At 45.4% G+C, this 19,383-nt stretch overlaps 1 protein-coding gene across 2 annotated transcripts; it reads left to right on the plus strand.

The window, feature by feature from the left end:
• The first annotated feature begins 3,656 nt into the window (after window positions 1–3,656).
• Window positions 3,657–19,251, plus strand: ACCS (1-aminocyclopropane-1-carboxylate synthase homolog (inactive)). 2 transcript variants are annotated; one of them, XM_030482337.1, is made up of 16 exons: window positions 3,657–4,360; window positions 5,679–6,298; window positions 7,749–7,808; window positions 8,605–8,616; window positions 10,842–10,912; window positions 11,427–11,496; window positions 12,487–12,553; window positions 12,986–13,083; window positions 13,654–13,731; window positions 14,686–14,786; window positions 15,480–15,569; window positions 16,552–16,597; window positions 16,747–16,888; window positions 17,466–17,608; window positions 17,986–18,139; window positions 18,664–19,251. In XM_030482337.1, exons 1-16 carry the CDS (start codon window positions 3,724–3,726, stop codon window positions 18,960–18,962), a joined length of 2,688 nt encoding a protein of 895 aa, XP_030338197.1. In that variant the 5' UTR covers window positions 3,657–3,723; the 3' UTR covers window positions 18,963–19,251. The 2 variants fall into 2 exon arrangements, with proteins under 2 accessions (XP_030338197.1, XP_030338198.1); XM_030482338.1 differs by lacking the exon at window positions 8,605–8,616.
• Window positions 19,252–19,383: the final 132 nt, after the last annotated feature.

Consider the following 19,383-nt stretch of genomic DNA (forward strand, 5'->3'; position numbering starts at 1 on the left):
CCTCTTTGCAGCATGAAGGCCTCTCTCATTTTAAGGCTATTATTATTATCATTATTATTATATAAAAAAGCTGCTGCAGTTACAACAAAAGAATTTGTTGTTACCGTCTGACATTTATCTGAGTGGTAAATCACTTTTTGCTTTTGTGAGTTTTCCCTACCAAAACCACTGTGATGGATGTCACATTTCCCAGCTAAAGGCCTGAGATTCCATCGACCCCTTCCGCTCAGCTTGCAGATGTGCTGTAAAAAAAGAGAAATTTGGCTTCCAGGGCTTTCATTTCAGTGTCTTCTGTGACCATGGAGCTAGACTCCAGATTTAACGAAAATGTGAGTGTCATTGGTTAGGGCATGGCAGGAAAGCACAGTCCCCTGCTCTGATGGCCTGCAATGTGTAGGGCAAACACTGTTGTCTAAGATCTAGCTGATTGTTGACTAGTTGCATCAATGACTTGGAGACATATAATAAACTGAACAAAAGAGTGAAGCTTCACGCCATTTTTAAGGGGGTATTTTCAGGATCATGTGTTGTGGCTTGTTAGAAAAGGAGCTGTGGTTTGCAGTTTGCTCAGAGGAGGAATGTCCTCTAACTGCTGCACTTGGCTGTTACCTGCTGTGGTGAAACTGAGGCATCAAATTCTCTGAGAATAAGGAAATTGCTCTGTGACAGCATCTTGTTTGTGTTCCTGAGCTTGCTGCGTGAAAAGGAGAGGTAGAGAGAGGCTTTTCTCAAAGGAGTGTTAAAAGAGCCTTAGATATATCAAATTATGTGGCACTTACACTTTGTCACTAAAATAGGTGTAATGTACAAACCAGATCAGAAAATAAAGGCTTCCTTTTTGGTTTTGCAGTTCTCAGTGGCTTACCCTGTGCACACTTCAACACCATCACTTGGGGAACACAGCTCCTGTTAGCGCTCTTCCATCCGAACTGGAAAAGCAGCTGAAAGAACTGGCAGCTCAATTACCTCTGTGATATAACAGCATCAGTATGTTTGTTCTCAATGCCATGCCTACCTGACACATGATTGCAAGGGAAGCTCTTAATTCTATTTAAAACATCAAGTTTCCACTTCACATGCCATAAAAAGGTGGAAACAACTGAACCATGAACAATACTTCAAGGTTTTTTATTATTGTTTTATGCCGTGAATCTAGGTTCCATCTCTTTTAATGCTTGACTCTCGAAATAGTGGCTCTTTCTGAAGCCAGGGCATATGTCAAGTTACTTTTGAGAATGCTCTGCTGCTGCCTGGCTAAGTTATGGCCTTCAGGTATTCCAGGCTGCGGCTAGGCTCTCTGAAAGGCTTTTGAAATGACTATTCCGTGCTGCCTTTAATCTATTTATATTTACTATTAAACCTCTATCATCAGTGGCTCTATTCATTGTTGCCCTGGTCTTTGTGTACTGCAGTACACAGCCAGTGTAAATGTCCTTACATTACATAGAACATAGAGTGCCTTTCCCATGAAAAACCCTAGGAAAGGAAAAGCACATCTTTCTTATGGCGGTGTGGAAATACAAACTCTAGTTATGCAGACCACTGGAAACAAAACCCAAACTAACATCTAATCATAAGTTATATGGAAAGGAAATATACGTTATCTATAAGGAAAGGCAGTATAATTTTTTAAAGCTAAGCCTTGTCTTTTGTTTTTTCCCTTAAAGACAGTATTCAAAGTATCTTCCAAAATGTAATGAAGATCAATATTGTTATTTCCATTTCACAGACCGAGAAATGGAATCTTACAGGCCGTGAATGATTTATTAAAATCCAGAAGGAAGTTAACAAGATAAAAACCTTACACTGCTGCAATGGAGCAGATCTTTTCATCTAAAAGGAAAATCACGAACCTAGTATGTGCTTCACAGCCTGTACGCTTGCCTGTACACAGCGTGTCTGCTTGCCTGTACAGGATGTGGGCACACTGTGTTCTGTTCTGGTTTTCTCATAAGTGACTGGTTTTATGCTCATTCTCTGCCTTAGGGCTCAGTCCTTACCCTGCCAGGCTCAGGTCTGGACTGAGATTTCCAAACCAACGGGCCACCAGCGCAGCTTGGAGCCATCTCGAGATCTGCAATCACAGATCCCTGTAGGGAGTTCGACCTGGTGATGTAGAGGAAAAGTAAGAAATCCTGTATTTGTTCTCTGCAGTCCTCCATCCCTCCATTTTATTTTACACTGAGGGAGGTGAGACACTGGCACAGGTTGCCCAGAGAGGTGGTGGATGCCCCATCCCTGGAAGTCTTCAAGGCCGTGTTGGATGGGGCTTTGAGCTTCATCTAGATGAGGTTATGCAGATATGTTTGGTCCCTGTTAATTTAAGCACTTCAGGAAGGGCAGCAATAAAGGGTGCAATAGGACACAGGACAAAGCAAAGGAATTTCCCTTGGGTAGTAAGCCAAAAAACAAATCCTGATGAGGATGGTCAAGCAGTGCAACAGGCACCTGGAGAGGCCGTGAAATCACTATTCATAGAGATATTTAAACTGCGAGAAGGTAGATTTAGATTAGATATTGGGAAGAAATTATTTACCTTGAAAGTAGCTAGGCACTGGCACAGGGTGCCCAGAGAAGCTGTGGCTGCCCCATCCCTGGCAGTGTTCAAGGCCAGGTTGGACACAGGGGCTTGGAGCAACTTGGTCTAGTGTAAGGTGTCCCTGCCTGTGGCAGGGGGTTGGAATTGGATGAGCTTTAAGGTCCTTTCCAACCCAAACCAGCCTGTGATTCTATGATCCCATTCAGGGATGTAGCAGAGGACGGGAGACACTTGGAAGGATTTAAGCCACACAACAAACAGACGTGGGGTGGTAAATAGAAGAATCAACCGATGTAACACCTGCTCCCTCCAGCCCCGCTGCTTCTAAGCTCTCTGTAAGACAGCCCAACTGGACGCACAAGCCCAGGGACCGCAGGCAGCGACTTATCCCCAAGCTCTGCCTGAATGACCCGAGGGGGGGGACACCGCAACCACCGGCTGCTGCTGCTGCTGCTGCACATCCCGCAGCTCCAGCCAAGCCGGGCCCGCAGTCCCACGGACACTCATTCCCCTGGGGCGAGCACGGTGACGGGCCGGACGAGCCACCGTGGGGAGATGCTGTGGCCCGGCACGGCTTGGTACGGACTGGTACAGCGCGGCACAGCGCTGCCTGGCGCCGGGCCGAGGGCGGAGCGGCCGGCGGGACGGGACGGGGCGGGCCGGGGGAGGGACCCGTCGGCACTGCGCGCAGCCCGGCACGACCCCGGAGAGCCCGGCGAGTGCCTGGCACGGACTAACGTTATCCCGGAATAAGGCTGCACGCATGTGCGTCACCCCGGATGTGAACATGCCGGTCCGGCTCCCCGCTAGCTCGCTCCGCCCGGCTCTGGCGGATGGGCTAAGCCGTGCCGAGCCGAGCCGAGCCGTGCCGGCCGCCGCGCAGCCCGCTAGGGGCTGAGGGGAGGCGGGGCCGCCGGGCGCCCTCGAGGGCCAAGGTGCGAGAGTCCCCTCCCGGCGGGGGGCCCGGGCCCCCCGAGGGGGCCGGGGCAGGGAGCGGGGCCGGGGCAGGTGCGTCGCCCGGGCGGGACCGGGCCGGGGCCAGCGGCGGGCGGGATCCCCGGCGCAGCCCGCCCCGTCGGGGCCGCCGCTGCCGCCGCGTCCCCTTCCCCGGCCCCCTTCGGCGCCCCCGTCCCGCCGGTACCGCCCGTCCCGTCGCGCAGCCCCGCGGCCGGGGCTCGGGAGCGATGGATTTTCGGGGTAAGAAGTACGAGCGCGGCAGTAACTGGTCGGACCCAGAGGTGGTGGAGCTGCTGCAGCTCTGGGCCGACGAGTCGGTGCAGATGGAGCTGGAGAGCTGCTTGCGCAACCAGCACGTCTTCAACCGCATCGCCGAGGTGCTGCGGGAGAAGGGCATCCACCGGACGGGCGACCAGTGCCGGGAGAAGATCAAGAAGATGAAGCTGGAGTATCGTCGGATCAAGGATAACAGCAAAGCCCCGCGGGGCGGCAGGACGTGGAAGTTCTACGAGGTGATGGACCGGGTGCTGACCAGCCGGCCTGCCCTGGCCTACAGCTCGCTGAGCGGCAGCATGATGGCTCAGCAAGTGCTGCAGGGCAGCATGGTGGAGAGCTACCACCACCAGTTCACCTCCCCAGCCCTGCCCTTTGGACACTCCCAGCACCCTGAACTGATGGAGATCAAATGTGAGGAGGTGAACTCTGATGAACACTGCTTGACCCCAGAGCCCCCACCAGCCATGTCTTACCAGCAGGGCTCCCCTGAAGAACATGAGATGGAGAGAGCCTTCTTGGAGAGGGCCCAGAACGACTCTCCCATCTCCAGGGTGGAGATTCCCATTGAAACCAGTGTTTCACCTTCAGGTAGGGAGAGCCTTTTACGTTCCAGCGTAAGGTTTCTGCCTGGTTTCCCAGAAAGAGAGATACTATTTTCTGGTGCAGAGATAGACGCCTGGTTTTCGCACTGATGCTTGGAGCCTTGTTTTTCCACATCCCACAAAGCTATAAAGTAGAAGGCTGGAAGGTGCATTCATAGTTTTCTGGCCATTCCCAAAGCATATCTTGCTGCAGGTAAATGAAACCTAAAATGAGCTGGGCTAAATATTGTGTGTGGAATCCCGAGGGCTGGAATGTCACCACAAGCTGGGCTAGGCATTTGTGCTCGATTTCTGTATATAATGCTGACAGTGCTTAACCGTATTGAAACAAACAAGAAATTGCATGCTCTTTGGTATCATTGGAACATCACCAGGGCTGTCTGCGGTCCTCATGCTGAATTGTATCAGGAGACCCTTTTCTGCCATGGCTACGCTGTAAACCTGCAGGTGAAACTTTCCTTGTGTTCTTTTAAACTGTTTTCTGGATCTAGTCTTTTAGGATACTCAGCAATGAAGAATACTTGGGAATAATCATTGCCTGGCTTTATAAGCTATTTGTTAGGATTTGGAAAGATGTTTTTGAAAGTCACTGGCAGAAACAGCATTATCTGTTTACAGGAGATGAGACTACTGCACTGATAGTGCATTTGGCCATTGGTTTGCTCCCCGGAAGGATGCAGCCTGGAAATCCTGGAGATTTCAAACCAGACTAGGACAGGCAGGTGGAAGAGCACGGCTTGATGAGGGAGACTGGAACAGGCTGCCCAAAGAAGTGGTAAATGCTCCATCCCTGGCAGTGTTCCAGGCCAGGTCGGACAGAGCCTTGGGTGACATGGTCTAGTGTGAGGTGTCCCTGCCCCTGGCAGGGAGTTGGAACTAGATGATCTTAAGGTCCTTTCCAACCCAAACCATTCAATAATTCTACAATTCTATGATAACCCCGCTGAGGTTAATGTCAGAGATCAGGAAGGAATGGTTTAAACTGGCTGCGTTTAAACCACCACACTATGTCCTCTTTGCTATGGTGGTTGTGGAGGGAACTGACAATCATGCAGGTGCTTTCAGAGGCGGAGTATGGGTTTGGGGCTGACAGCATAATGGGGGCCCAGTGTGGGAAGTTAACTTCGAAGAAAATCTCAAACTTCAACATGTACCAAGCAGCTTTTACTTTGGTTTTCCTATAAAACCCTACAGTGGATCAAAGAGTGTTTCCTAAGAAAGGCAGGGGAAGGCAGCAGACCATGTCCATGCCGCTTTACTTGCTGCACATTTGATTTTTCTTCCTTTCTTTTCCATATCCACAGGTTTCAGTGAGCCCAACATGGCCAACTCGTCCCGGATCCAGAACGTGGTTCCCCGGCCTGGCTTCTCCGCCTTGCATCGGCTGAGGAAAAAGCGGAAAGGGCAGCGCGTGAAGGACCCGCTCGATGACCTCTTGCTGAAAACCCTGACATCTCAGCGGGGCATGGAAGAGCGATTTCTGCAGATGGAAGAACGCCGCTTCCAGCGGGATTTGGACGTGGAGGAGCGCCGGATGCAGCTGGAGCAGCGCCGGTTTGAACTGGAGCGGGAGCATGAGTTTCGCATGTTCAATGTCTTTGCTCAGATGCTCAGCATCCTCAAGCAGAGCCATAGCGGCTCCTCCTCCTCCGTTGCAATGCCTCAGGGCTTGGACTTCAGCCAGGCACTGTCTGAAATCACAGGAATGGGACGAGGAGGAGGAGGAGGAGACCTGCAGGAGATGAGGGCTCGGACGCTATCCAAGAGGAGGGTTGACATGCACGGCTTCTGCAGCCCCAGCGACTTCCAGAGAAGCCCCTACCTCTCTGCTCGTGGCAACATTGTCAGCATCTTCCGTGGCTCCACGGAGGAAGGGTACAAAGCTTATCATGCTGACAAGTATGATGAAGACAAGAACCCCAATGTGAGTGAAAACCTCAAAGTTATTCTTGCTAGGATTAAAGATTTCCTAGAGGTTTGCGAACAGATATGCTAAAAGTAATGGAGTTATTTTGGTCTCACTAATACGTGGCAAGTCAAGCTGTTTGAGGAAGAGAAATAAAAAGTGGTTTTGCATATCATCTGTATATCAGAGGTGAACTCCATGTTCAGCTCGGGTGTGCACACTCTTGGTTTCCCTATGGGGGAAATAATAGCAGTAGTAGACCTTGAAAGATGTAAGAAATCTGCAGGAACAAACAGAGCTCCTGTTTCTCCTTGACCATCTCTGATTATATCTGATTGTTGCAGGTGATGGGTGCAGGAGATACAACTATATAGACCTTTTTAAATTATTTTTAACTAACAGTGCTTTTTCTGCCTTACTACACTTGGCTGCTCAGTTGTAAGTAGCTCATCAGACCCCCCTTGTGGCACAAAGGCTGAATGTTAATTCTTCCAGGCAAATTATTACCAACAAGTATAGTAGATACAGATGATCTATTTGTGCATTACTTTTAAATAGATCCTGCATTCGGATACTGAATTGCTTGAAACTTACAAAATGTTTGATTATTATCCCGGATTTTAGTCACACTGTGTTGAGAGGTGAAAAGTAGATTTCAAAGATAGAAAAACACAGTGAAGTTTTTGATATAAGGTGCATTATGATGTGCAAACTGTCTCTTCCACCAACTGTTGTCTATGTAGGAGGCAGCTTTTTAAACAAATACCTAAAATTGGACCTGTACTTCAGTAACATCATAAAACATACAGTTGCTTAAATTTCCCTTTTTTAAAGATTTATTTACCCAACCTCTTCCAATAAGGAAAATGTGCTACTAGGTTTGAACTCTTCAAGATCTAATGTAGTGCTAAATAAGCAAGGTCACATCCTAAACCTGGAGCTTTGGGGTCATCTCCCCAGAGGGGAAAATGTAGTATTTGGACCACTTTTCATGACTACCTATTTATGTGATTTCTGAGCAAATGAGTGGAGCTGAATGGTAATGACTGATAAACAAATGCTTTAAGATAAAGAACCATAGAATTGGTAAGGTTGGAAGGGACCTTAAAGCTCACCCAGTTCCAACCCCCTGCCACAGGCAGGGACACCTTCCACTAGAGCAGGTTGCTCCAAGCCCCTGTGTCCAACCTGGCCTTGAACACTGCCAGGGATGGGGCAGCCACAGCTTCTCTGGGCACCCTGTGCCAGCGCCTCAGCACCCTCACAGGGAAGAACTTCTGCCTAAGGTCTCATCTAAATCTCCCCTCTGTCAGTTTAAAGCCATTCCCCATGTCCTATCACTATATGCCTTTTCCAGATTTCTGATAGCCCTCTGAAGGGTAACAAATTATTTAGAGAAGTGATAGCTAAAGTGATTTTTGCACATGTTTCTTGTGTCTATAAACAATAAGTTATTTCTTTTTTCTAGGGCATAATAAACTTTGGCACCAGTGAGAATAAACTCTGCTTTGACCTGATGTCTAAACGGGTAAGTCCTATTCCAAACAGAAACATTGAATTTGCTGTGTAGTTCCTCCTCGGTGCTTGCGCTTCCCTGGAGTTATTGCTGTTGCTTAAGTTTGTCTGGCAAAGGTTTTCATTGTGAATTTTTCGTTTGTTGGAAGTCACTTTTGAATCCAGCTATTTGTACACTTGTGTGTGTCATTTTTCCAGGAGGAGAGGAACAAAGGTATTCTTCTGTTTCTCTTCAGAATGGATTTCCTTTTGGGGACGTATTTGGCTCAGAAAACTAAATGAAACTAAGATGCATTTTATTTTCTTCTGCTGACAGTAGTTGATTCAATACAGAGGTTTTGAAATTAAGTTTGAACTCGATTTAATTTCAAGGATCTTCACATCTGTCCATTATAAGTCACACAATTTGGACACCCAGTTGTGAACTTGCCCAAAATGTGCAAGGTTGGCAGCAGTGAATGGTGGCAGCTCTTGAACCCTCTCAAAATCAGCCTGGTCAGCTGCTACCTGCTCACTTTGTTCAGTTGCATGCTCAAAAAATAGAAAAAAGTCAAAAGAAAACAACTGTGCTGTAGAGGAATGCTTCTTGGTTTGCATTAAAATCACTGCCCAGGAGCATCCTGTGAGATGGGCAGGCGGCACTTTCTCCTGCCTGAAGTTGTCTGTGGGGAGGGAAATCAGCCTCTGCGGTTTGAAGTTCATGGTTGCTCCCATTCCACGATTTCCCACCCTCAGAGTGATCCTTGTTTTATTTCTACCTGCCACTCCACTGACTCGGGGGGATGCTACCCCACCACTCCGCCTTCCAGCTAAAAGAACAGGTAAGGCAGAGCTGCTGCTTGCACGGATAAGGTGCCTTCTAGGCTGCATAGGTGGTACCTTCCTTCCTTCACTGTCCTCTCCCCTTAAACTAACACCAAGCCTGCCGTAAGTAGTGCAGAGGGAGATGGTGTCAGCTGCATCTTAATTAGCCTTGTTATGAAAATGAGTCTTTGTGGGCTGTAGTGAGATCAGCCATCATGTTTGTGGCCACAAGCTGAACAAAGATATTGTTGCCAGCTTCTCAGTTATCACAACCTAGAGTTACAGTGTGGATTCACTGAATGCAGCACCATGTGGGATCGTAGGCAAATGATTTGTTGCTATTTGGGATAAGAAATACTGTTTCCACTGAGTAAAGTAACTTATCAGATTCCTGTCTTCAACTTTTGACCCTTAAGTTAGAAAATGTTTCATGGCATGAGATCTCAGATGATATTCCTTTTATAGAATCGTAGAATCAACCAGGTTGGAAAAAACCTTTAAGATCATCAAGTCCAACCATTCCCCAGCACTGCCAAGGCCACCACTAACCCATGGCACTGAGGGCCTCGTCTACACGGTGTGTGAACACCCCCAGGGACAGTGACTCCTGCCCTGGGCAGCCTGTTCCAATGCCTGAGCACCCTCTGGGGAAGGAATTGTTCCTCATCTCCATCTAAACCTCCCCTGGTGCAGCTTGAGGCTATTTCTTCTTGTCCCATCCCTTGTTCCTTGGGAGCAGAGACCAGCCCCCTCCTGGCTCCATCCTCCTGTCAGGCAGTTGTAGAGAGCAATAAGGTCCCCCCTGAGCCTTCTCTTCTCCAGACTAAACTCCTCCAGGTCCCTCGGCTGTTCCTCGTAAGACTTATTCTCCTGACCCTTCACCAGCTCCATTGCCCTTCAGTTGGCCCATCTGTTTTCCTTACCGTTTAAGGGTTCTCCTCTTTATTACAGTAGCTTTTGGAAAACTCTGATACGTTTTATGTTGCATTCTCTAGATAAGTTTAGGAGGGAAATCTAAAGGAGGCACAGTTCTGTGCTACGTAGGCTTCAAGAACACCTACAGCAGAATGAAGGATTTTAATCCTATACTACCAGGTTGTAATTCTGCATGGGATAAGGACAGTGTCTTAAACTCCAGAGCTTGGCACCAGTTATTAAAACACCAGTACACAATATTGTGGGTTTGTTATCATGTGAGAAACTTTCACACTGCATGTTGAATTTCCCTCCTCCCCTGCACTATCACCTACTTGTTGTGTCCTCCCACGCTCACCTTTTTAATATTAACTCATAGATCTGGTTGCCGTTAAATATTTGGAAGGTACATTGTACATAATACTTGTTTTTGCCCTTTATGTTCTCTTCTCTGTGCCCATATCACCGCTGTGCTTTCTCTTGCAACTTCAAAGAACTGGATTATGTGAAACCCTGATATTTACGACCTTGAAAATACTTAGATGAAAGCAGTGTGCGTACTTTATCTACATATAAACATTAAGAAAGGCTCCACTCTGCAGGTGAATCTGGTTTTGAGGTCAGAGTGAACTCTTAATAAGGAACAAAGTGCCTGCCCCAGGGAAGAATTATTAAGAAGATTATTTCATTTTTCTCCTGTATTTTGAAAGCTCCTGTTTAACACTTATGAAAACTTATCAGAATTATACATCTGAAGGAGCTGCAGTAGCTTGGAACTGAGGTATAAATGAAAGCTAGAATTCATTAAAAAATAATATATTGCAAGTTTATTAAAGAAAATGCCTATCTGTGATTCGAAATCCTTTCTGTCTTTTTCTGACAGTCTAGAGCTGAGCTTTCACAACTGTGACTTACTTTCCAGCTGAAAGCTCTTGTCCTCGGAGCTTGGAACACCCTTTGGGACTCTTTGGGTTGCTTCTCTTGCTGACAGTCTTCTGCAGGCATCTTCATTATGGGCATCGTGTGCATTGCCCATTCCGCATCCCTTTTGTAGATCTCCATGCAGAGAAGTTTTGGCTTCAATAACTTAGCAGAACCCTGTGCTTCATATAACCTGAACTTATCACAGATCAATTTGCTGGTCTTTGCTTCTCCAAGCTGCGTTAATTTTGATGGTCAGTGGCTTTCTCAATCCAGTTTTACAGCTGTTGAAGTTGCACATGTGTGTGTGCATGCACAGGCATGTACCTGTATATGGATCCCGTCTATGTCCGTGTTTCCAATATTACTGATTAGGCTTTTAATGGTTCTTCTTTGTTGCTTGCAGCTGACACAGACTGACATGAATCTGATGGAGCCTCCACTGCTTCAGTATCCCGACTGGACAGGACATATGTTGTAAGTCTTCTCTTTTCTATAACTCTTCTCTTTTTGACTTCTTGTCTGATAAGCAGAATGGATGAATACATACCACTTTTCTAGGTCATTTAATCATCTTTTTCTTTGCAAAACTGTAAATTACCAGTTCATCCAGTTAAAAATCATTTTATGTGAGAGAAGATACAAATTTTCTAAAGCAAACAAAGTTTTAAAAGCAGTGTATACATTAACAAACTAGGTAACTCCAAACATTTCTTTGAAACATAGTAAACTTGGGGGACTTTAATCCTTCTCTTTGGTGCCTCAGTTAAAGCTCATCAGAAATGTATGCACGATTATTGACAATTATCCGTGACACCTTTGCCATGTATAAAAGTCATGTCTCTGGCATGGGCCTGAGCTATCCTGTTTTCTGGCTATTTTCACCAGCCTGTACTGTGCCCTGGCTTTATTTTCCTGAGACGTGGACCTGGGGAAGCCCAGCCTCTTGGAGGATAAGCTGAATCAATATTTGCTTTTGTGTCTTTCTCAGTTTACGGGAGGAAGTGGCTCGATTTTTGACCTATTACTGCAAGGCCCCTGCACCTCTTAAGGCAGAAAATGTGGGTAACCCACTTTCCATTGGTGTCTATTCTAATGTATTGCCATTTGTTGTCAAACAGTTTCATCTTCTTTTTTTTTTTAACAAATGATTTGGTAAGATGACAGCCTTTAATCATGTAAATGGGATTGATTCATAGCCATTTCAGTAGCTTTTGATGCGCACTTCAGCCAAAACACTTTGGGTCTACTGTATATTTTCCTTATGCTTCACAGTTGTGTGCCAGCTCTTTATGCCTTTGCTCTCTGTGGGGCTTTGTGTTTTCATCCCCTTATTCTTTTCTGGTGCCTACTGTGCCTGTATCCCTCAGCCTTGACGAAGAGTGCCCATTGTTTCAGTTGAGTTTAATTTCATCCCATTCTGCTGTTACACTGCAGGACAAAAATCAGTTTTATCCTGTAAAAGCTGGTGCAGCCATTGCTTTTCTGGCTGCAGTAATTCGGCAGAAGCCCATACTTCATGTGAACTGAAGTTACCAGTGATCGGTTTACTGACCCTTGCTTCTCCAAGGCAGCAGATTCTGCCTGATGCTTGAAGTGAAACTCATGGGACGTGTGAGCATCTGTCTTCTAGAAGCAGGAGTCAAACCTCCTCCTGTACAGGAGAGTGGTTCCACTTTTGAAAAGTTTGGCAAGAGGTCAAAGCTGATGTTACCGTGAACAGATGATAACAGAGTATTAGCTGATGAAAAGCAGTTTGCTTTTCTAGCAGTTCAGAACTACTCCCCATTTTATTCCCTATTTAAAAGCCTACTCTTTTTCTATTGCTTATTAGAATCAGGAATGGCACCAGGACAAAGTGTCTCTGAAACAAAGAACAGGATTAAAGTTATTTCTGGTGGAAGTGGGATTTCAGCAGGAAAATTCTGGGAACATCCATGCTAGAGAATTGGAGAGGAAATATAATTCAGTGATATAGTCAGAAATTATTCTGTTATAGTGTTTTCTTTCTATGGGCCGATATATCACTAACTTCTCTCTTTCTCCTGTAGGTGATCGTTTTAAATGGTTGTGGCTCTTTATTTTCTGCGTTAGCTACAGTCCTTTGTGATCCAGGGGGTAAGTAGATGGTTGGGAGATGTTTTTAATGTTTATTTTTGCTTGGAAATAATGTGTTAGTCTGTTTAAATGTTGTTTGATGGAAGTGAAGTAGTGGAATTGGCCTTGGCCTGCTGTGAAGTTCTTGTTCCGTGCAAGATTGTGCTAGGAAATTAATCATCTCCACGATCTACACATCATACACTCACACCTAGTGTCTTGCCCACTCTTTGTGGTTGTTAGACCTAAATGTGGGCTATACTCATGTTTTACCTGGGTCCTTGCAGAAGATATAAGAATTAATGTAAAAATAAAGTGGAGGGAAAGGCAGTAATATTGCAGTGTTTCCAGAGGGCACAGCTGTAAAACAGCTTTCATGTTTAGCTGACGTACATTAGAAGAGAGAGAAGGACTGTGACCTATTGATAACCAACCTTGTTTTCTTGGTTCCAGAAGCTGTTCTGATTGCTACTCCCTTTTATGGTGGTATCACCCAGAGTGTCTTCCTCTATGGTAATGTCAAGCTGGTGTATGCCTATTTAGACAGTAAGGTAAGATCTGAAGGAATACCAACCAGTTTAAAAGTAATTGATGCTAGAAAGAGCCAAGCTTTGGGAACCTCTGAAAGCAATCCTCAGAACAAGATTGGGCAGCAGCCTGTGGCCATTTTCCCAATTTATTGCTGGGAAGTTTGGCACATAATTTGCAAGGAAGTTTGAGACTGAAAATCTGGATTCCAGTCTTGTCCTTTTATTGTATCTTACTCCCAGTAATGGTTCTTGTGAGGGAAAAAATGGTCATTTTGAGCCTTGGAGACAGAAGTATGTACTGTCCCACTAAAAATGGTTGCAGGGGTGGAAGAGCAGATAGAGATCTTGCATAGTTTTATTTATTCAAGGATAAGCAGAGAATTCTGTGTGTGGCCAGCCTATGGTGAACATATTTCTTTGACTTTATTTATTTATTTGTTATCTCTGTAGTATAAAAGGATAAGAAGATGGTTCCTAGGTCATTATAGTTGGGGTTTTATTTTCTTTTGGGGAACTTTTCTCAGGGGGTTGGCTCCAGGCAGACTCTACTGAAATAACTTGGCCTTTTTTTATCTTTGTGATGTCTTTCAGATTACTGGAACAAGCACTCGGCCTTTTCAGCTTACAGTGGAAAAACTGGAAAAGGCCTTGCAGGATGCCCGGGCAGAGGTGAGTTTAACTGAGCTTCACATCACCAGTTAAGACTACAGTATGTTTGAGGTGGCACATCCCAGAAGTGCCAGCCTTGAAGAGCAAAACGTAGCCCCTGGCTTTCCAGTTGTCCTTGTAGATCACCTAAAATCAGGCAAACTCAGGGGCAGTCTTAGGGGGAACCTCCTAGTGTTATGCCTGGTCACAGCAGAAAGGATAAGCCAAGGTACCAGATCATTCACAAAGCACTGGAACCCATTCATATCACACATAAAAAGTGCTTGGACATGCACTAGAAAGTGAGCATTACCCAGGGTTTATCCTTCAGAAAGGCAAGGTGAGTTACCCCAAAACTGCTCTACGCAGTAGCGCACATGATTCCACTAAGAACACCAAGAGTTTTTGCAGGAGGGTGAGAGGTGCAAATCTAGAGAATAAAAGTAGATGAGTATCATCTTTCTGAAGAGTTAGTCTGTAAGTTTTGATGTTGTCCTAAGCCCTGTATACGTTTAGCTGCATCTTTAGATCATTACTGGCTCTGACATCTTCAGCCAAGTGTGCTTAAATGAGAATGGTTTGCATCCACATAGCTCAAATTCCCATCTTTCTTGCCACATTCATGGGCATGAAGTAATTACTTCCCAATTACTGATACAGCTGAGAAAAAGTTCTCTTCTGTGCTGAGAGCATCTTTCTCATTAATTGATTGACCAAATGGAAACAGTTGTGGCAGACTTCCTCTTCTCAAAATCATAGATTCATTCTATAATCTTGTCCTCGGTTCACTTTTCAAGTGATATAATAGTAAAAAACACCCTTAATTTGTGGTTCAAAGCTTTCTCATACAATCTAACCTTTGAGGTAAAAGTCACATTGGAGGCTTAAGGGGAATCTTGTGTCACACTCAAGTAAGAGGGACTGAAAATTTGCCCCATGATGTGCGCTTTCTTAATACTGTGTTGTGTTCTGCAGGGTGTCACTGTAAGGGCCTTAATTCTTCTGAATCCCCAAAATCCCCTTGGGGACATCTACTCCTTGTCAGAGCTACGGGATTACCTGGAATTTGCTAAAAGGTGCGTCAGTTTGGGAGGCTGAGGCATCCTGAGTCAGATACAGCTTCCAGAATCTGGTGGATTGCTTGCTGTCCCTGACTTTATCTGTGAATATCTTTTAAGTCAGGCAATCAGTCTATTCACACAAAACAGTGGGCTTAAGAGGGGAGAGGGGAGTACTGGAGACAAGGGAACATGGACTGTGCAGTCATCTGGAGCAGCAAAGCAACTTGCATCAAGGAATGCAAGTTTTATATGGTGGTAGTCCTAGTAAACACTATGGTGCTGTGCTTCCCTGGTAGGAAGCTGTGTTCCTTTCCTCACAGTTTTTCTGAGCAAAGACAAAGAAATATATGAATATGGGTTCCCAGCTTCATCCTGGATCATGGGTACTCTCTGAGATTCAGAATCCATGAGATTCTGAGTGAATGATGATAAAACTTACTCTAGATGGGTAGTACAGGAATTAATTTTCACTGGTGCATTCGAAATGACTGAATATTTATCTCATTACATGGTTGCAGTGGGTGACAGGGGAATATATCTCAAGTCACTTCAATGTACACATAATGGACCTTCTGAGTTGTGAGAAAAATGTTTTACTTCTGCAAAATTGGGTGTCCCTCTTCTTTGCGCAAGTCTATGCAGGCCTGAATCTATCTCTGTTTCTAAGCCAGAGCCTTCTTTTGTAATCTCCATTTTGTCTTTTTGCAGACATGAATTGCATGTGATAGTAGATGAGATCTACATGCTGTCAGTTTTTGATGAATCAGCCACGTTTCACAGTGTCCTGGGCATGGACAGGTAAAATCAGCTCCTATTCCCTGGCCATCTTCCAGTGACAGTTCAACATGATGCCTTGCTGAGAACTTGTGACTGGAAGTTAAGTCATGAGCTCGCAAATTCTGCCTTATGCCCATTTCCTCCTTTTTGTAATTTCTGAGTGGCAAATGCATTTTGTCAAGTGCCATCTAGCAAGTGGAAAATGGTGGTTAGTTTTCTGTTGGGATACATCTTTCAATGTGTGCTTTGGTATTTGCTTGTGACAGTCCCCAAAACCGGGAACAGCTGTTTAATGTGTTGAGAATGAGGCTTTTCTTCCTATCTAAACTTTGTTACCTCTTTCCTATGTTTCTGTTGATGCCTGTAAAGACTTTCTGTTGCTGTTTACTTTCTTTTTTTCACACAGTAGTCATGGATCACAGTGTTATTGCAGGCTGGAGGATTGGTTTTATTAGGTATTGATTTAATGAGATGAAAAACTTTACAAATCTCACCTTTAAAAATATAGTGGGGTTTTGTTTGGTTTTCTTTGGGTGCTTTTGTTTGTTTGCCTTTAATTTCTAGTTTTCACCAGTGGTGCTGTCTTTCTTTTCATGCTCAATTAAAGGAAATAAAGTGCACTTGGTGAAGTGTTAGCTCAGTGTTGCTGGGCTTGGATGTAAAAGAAAATTACTTAATTCTTGGCAGTTACATTGGCACAAGCCTGATTTCTGGCATTCTATGTACAAGCTTCATATGTGCAGGAAATCTGCTCATGAAATTCAGCACTTGCAGGTATCTGCATATCTGAAATATTTAAAACTCATGTCTAAAACTAGTTCCAAGGAGTTCCTATCTTCTAAGGTTAGATTGGATTTGAATTCTCCCTACTTGACTGATGTTCCGTGCTGCAGTGTCTGTCATTGTGTAATGCTGCCTCTCTGTTTCTGCAATGCTGCACTGGTGATCCAAAAGCTTCAGCACCTATGAAACTAACTGCTCATCTGCATCCTTCTACATACAGATTGCCTGATCCACAGCGGACTCATGTGATGTGGGGAATAACCAAGGTGAGTGCTGGTTGCCATCATGCCGTGGCTTCCTGGCTGGTAGCGTTGACCTGGTGTCCTCAGGTTCCTCATGCTGGAAAGAACAAGGCAGTAGTAATAGGATCCTGGTCTTCCTGTGTAATAAAGTAGTGTCTCTTGGTCTTCTGCAGGATTTTGCTGTCTCTGGGATTCGTTTTGGTACTTTATATACAGAGAACCAAGACGTTGCTAATGCAGTGGCTTCTTTGTGTTATTTCCATGGGGTTTGTGGATCTGTCCAGCACAAGGTTGCACAGCTGCTTAGAGACAGAGGTGAGTCAGTAGCTCCATGTGTGATCCTCTGCTGTTCCATATGTCTTTGTACCTGGGGCATCCCTCTGCCCCTTGCTTTCCCAAGTGGTCTCCTGTTTGACAGTCTTCTGTAATCGTGAAGCTGCCCATGGAACACGAGGTGACATTTCTACAGAAAAGGACCATTTCTGCGAAGCTCCTGATCAGCAGAATTACAGGAATGTGATAGCTATTTGTATAGAAATAGGCAGTGTTGTGTAAAACCAGCTGAGCAGAAACAGAATACAAGCTTGTGGGATGAGGGAAATGGAACTGGATTTCTAGCTTTGCCTTCTATGGAGTGTTAAACAGTCCACAAAAACGAAGAGCTATGAATGGAGGGAAACTTCCTTAGAGAGGTCAAGAAGATACTCTTCTGCACAGACTTGAAACTGCTAGATAGTTCTTGCCCCTCTTTTTGCTATTTGGAGAAACAGGAAACCGAGGAGGTGAAGGGTGAGATGGAAAAAGTCTCTGTGAGTGTTTTGGAAACTCAAACAGATCTGAATTCTTCCTCAGTTCATGATTTTTGTTCTCTTTATCTTCTCCTTCTGGTCAGACTGGATCAACCAGGTATACCTGAGGGCCAACCATGCCCGCCTAAAGGCTGCCCATACATATGTGACAGATGAGCTGAAGACTCTTGGGGTTCCTTTCCTCAACCGCAATGCAGGCTTCTTTGTCTGGATTGATTTCCGAAAGGTTGGTAGTCTTAGGGCAGGCTTCTCCTGGGGTGAGGGCAGGCACGTAGTGCAGCTGCATCTAAAGGAAGGCTTAACATTGTGATAAGCGCTTTGTTTCAACAAATCTGTTGTCTGATGAGCAGAGGGAAAGCTACCTGGTATTTCTGTCCGTTCTTTTCCTTTCGTCTGTCTGTGCATTTCCCTCCCTGCAGGAATCTTACTGCTCTCAAGCCACTTTCCTCCCCATTTCTTCCTTTATATCACAACTGCTGTACTTCAGAGGTAAAAGGTGTCTCCCCGGCCTTTGCAGACCTCATGGGAATCACAAATTCATGAGGATCTCAGTGATGTAGCATGTATGTTACTAACCTCTGGTCTTTCTGCTGACTCTCCTAGTACCTTAAGACAGGCACATTTGAGGAGGAGATGCTGCTCTGGAAGCGTTTTCTGGATAACAAGGTCCTCCTGTCCTGTGGTAAAGCCTTTGAGTGCAGTGAGCCTGGATGGTTCCGCATCATCTTTGCTGACAAGACCCACCGGCTACAGTTAGGTCAGTAGTCTTTTTTTCTTCCATCAGAATTTCTGTTTCCTCCTCTCTTTAAACCTAAACTGACTCTATTGTCTTTATCCTCTTGTCTTCTCAGTTTTTCCTCCATTTATTATAGAATCATGAAATAGTTAGGGTTGCAAAGGACCTTCAGACCATCTAGTTCCAACCCTGCTGCCATGGGCAGGGACACCTCACACTAGACAATGTCACCCAAGGCTCTGTCCAACCTGGCCTTGAACACTGCCAGGGCTTTACTGGCCATTTACATTTACCAGTTCTCTGGGCAACCTGTGCCAGTGCCTCACCAGCCTCACAGGGAAGAACTTCTTCCTTATATCCAACCTGAACTTCTCCTGTTCAAGTCTGCACCCACCACCCCTTGTCCTGTCACTACAGTCCCTGATGAAGAGGAACGTACCAAGTCCATTTCCTTGCATCCTTTGAATTTTTTTCTGGATTGGATGGATGTGGGGATACTTGTGGCTTAAACTAATCCACTAGTGTTTCTCCTTATACTACTGCAGGTATGCAACGGATCCGCAAGGTTTTGGAAGAGCGGGAGCAGGAGATACTGGCTGAGGAGAAGGAGCAGCCTTGTCAGTCAGAACAGGATGGCAAAGCAGATAGCACAGATGAAGTCATTTTTGTGTCGCGCCACCAGGAGCCTACCTGTGCCAGTAGCTCCAACCTTGGTGACCTTATTGGCCTCCTGCAGCAACAGATGCGTTCATCCGACTGGCTACAGAAGAATACAGCTGAGCAGTTTGCCCAGGAAAAGCCAGAGATCTATGATGTGTTCAGTAAACTGGTGGGGAAGCAGTAGGGGTCAATGCCTCCAGGGGCTTTCCTGAGCAGTGACTGACCCTGGGCCCCTAAAAGCTCAGCAGTGACTTCCAGCAAATAATATATTTTCTGTATAGCAAGAAAATCACTTTGTAAAACCCCTCCTCTCCCCGCTGTTGGAAATCTCTAATTTGTATTATATAGGTGCATTCCTTGGATTGGGGTGAGGGTAGGGAATGGTGGGGGTCTTATTTGCCTGCTGCCCCCTGACCTGCAGCATCATTGTATTTTGTATTTCATTTCTAATGAATATGCTCTTAACTCTCTTACAAGGTCCTGTGGTGTCATTTTTTATGCTTCTGATTTCATGCTTTCCAGAAAGATGGAGACTTGAGATTGTTACAATGTGTAAAGTTTCCCTTTTCCTCAGTGATGATCAGATGTAACTATTTCAGGGCCAG

Source organism: Strigops habroptila, chromosome 4 (assembly GCF_004027225.2).
Source record: "Strigops habroptila isolate Jane chromosome 4, bStrHab1.2.pri, whole genome shotgun sequence".
Lineage (NCBI taxonomy): Eukaryota > Metazoa > Chordata > Aves > Psittaciformes > Psittacidae > Strigops > Strigops habroptila.

Coding starts and splice junctions, on each gene's coding strand:
- ACCS (XM_030482337.1), top strand. CDS start 3,724: ATGGATTTTCGGGGTAAGAAGTACGAGCGCGGCAGTAACTGGTCGGAC. Junction 16,598..16,746: donor TGATGTGGGGAATAACCAAG/GTGAGTGCTGGT, acceptor GGTCTTCTGCAG/GATTTTGCTGTCTCTGGGAT. Junction 18,140..18,663: donor GACCCACCGGCTACAGTTAG/GTCAGTAGTCTT, acceptor ATACTACTGCAG/GTATGCAACGGATCCGCAAG.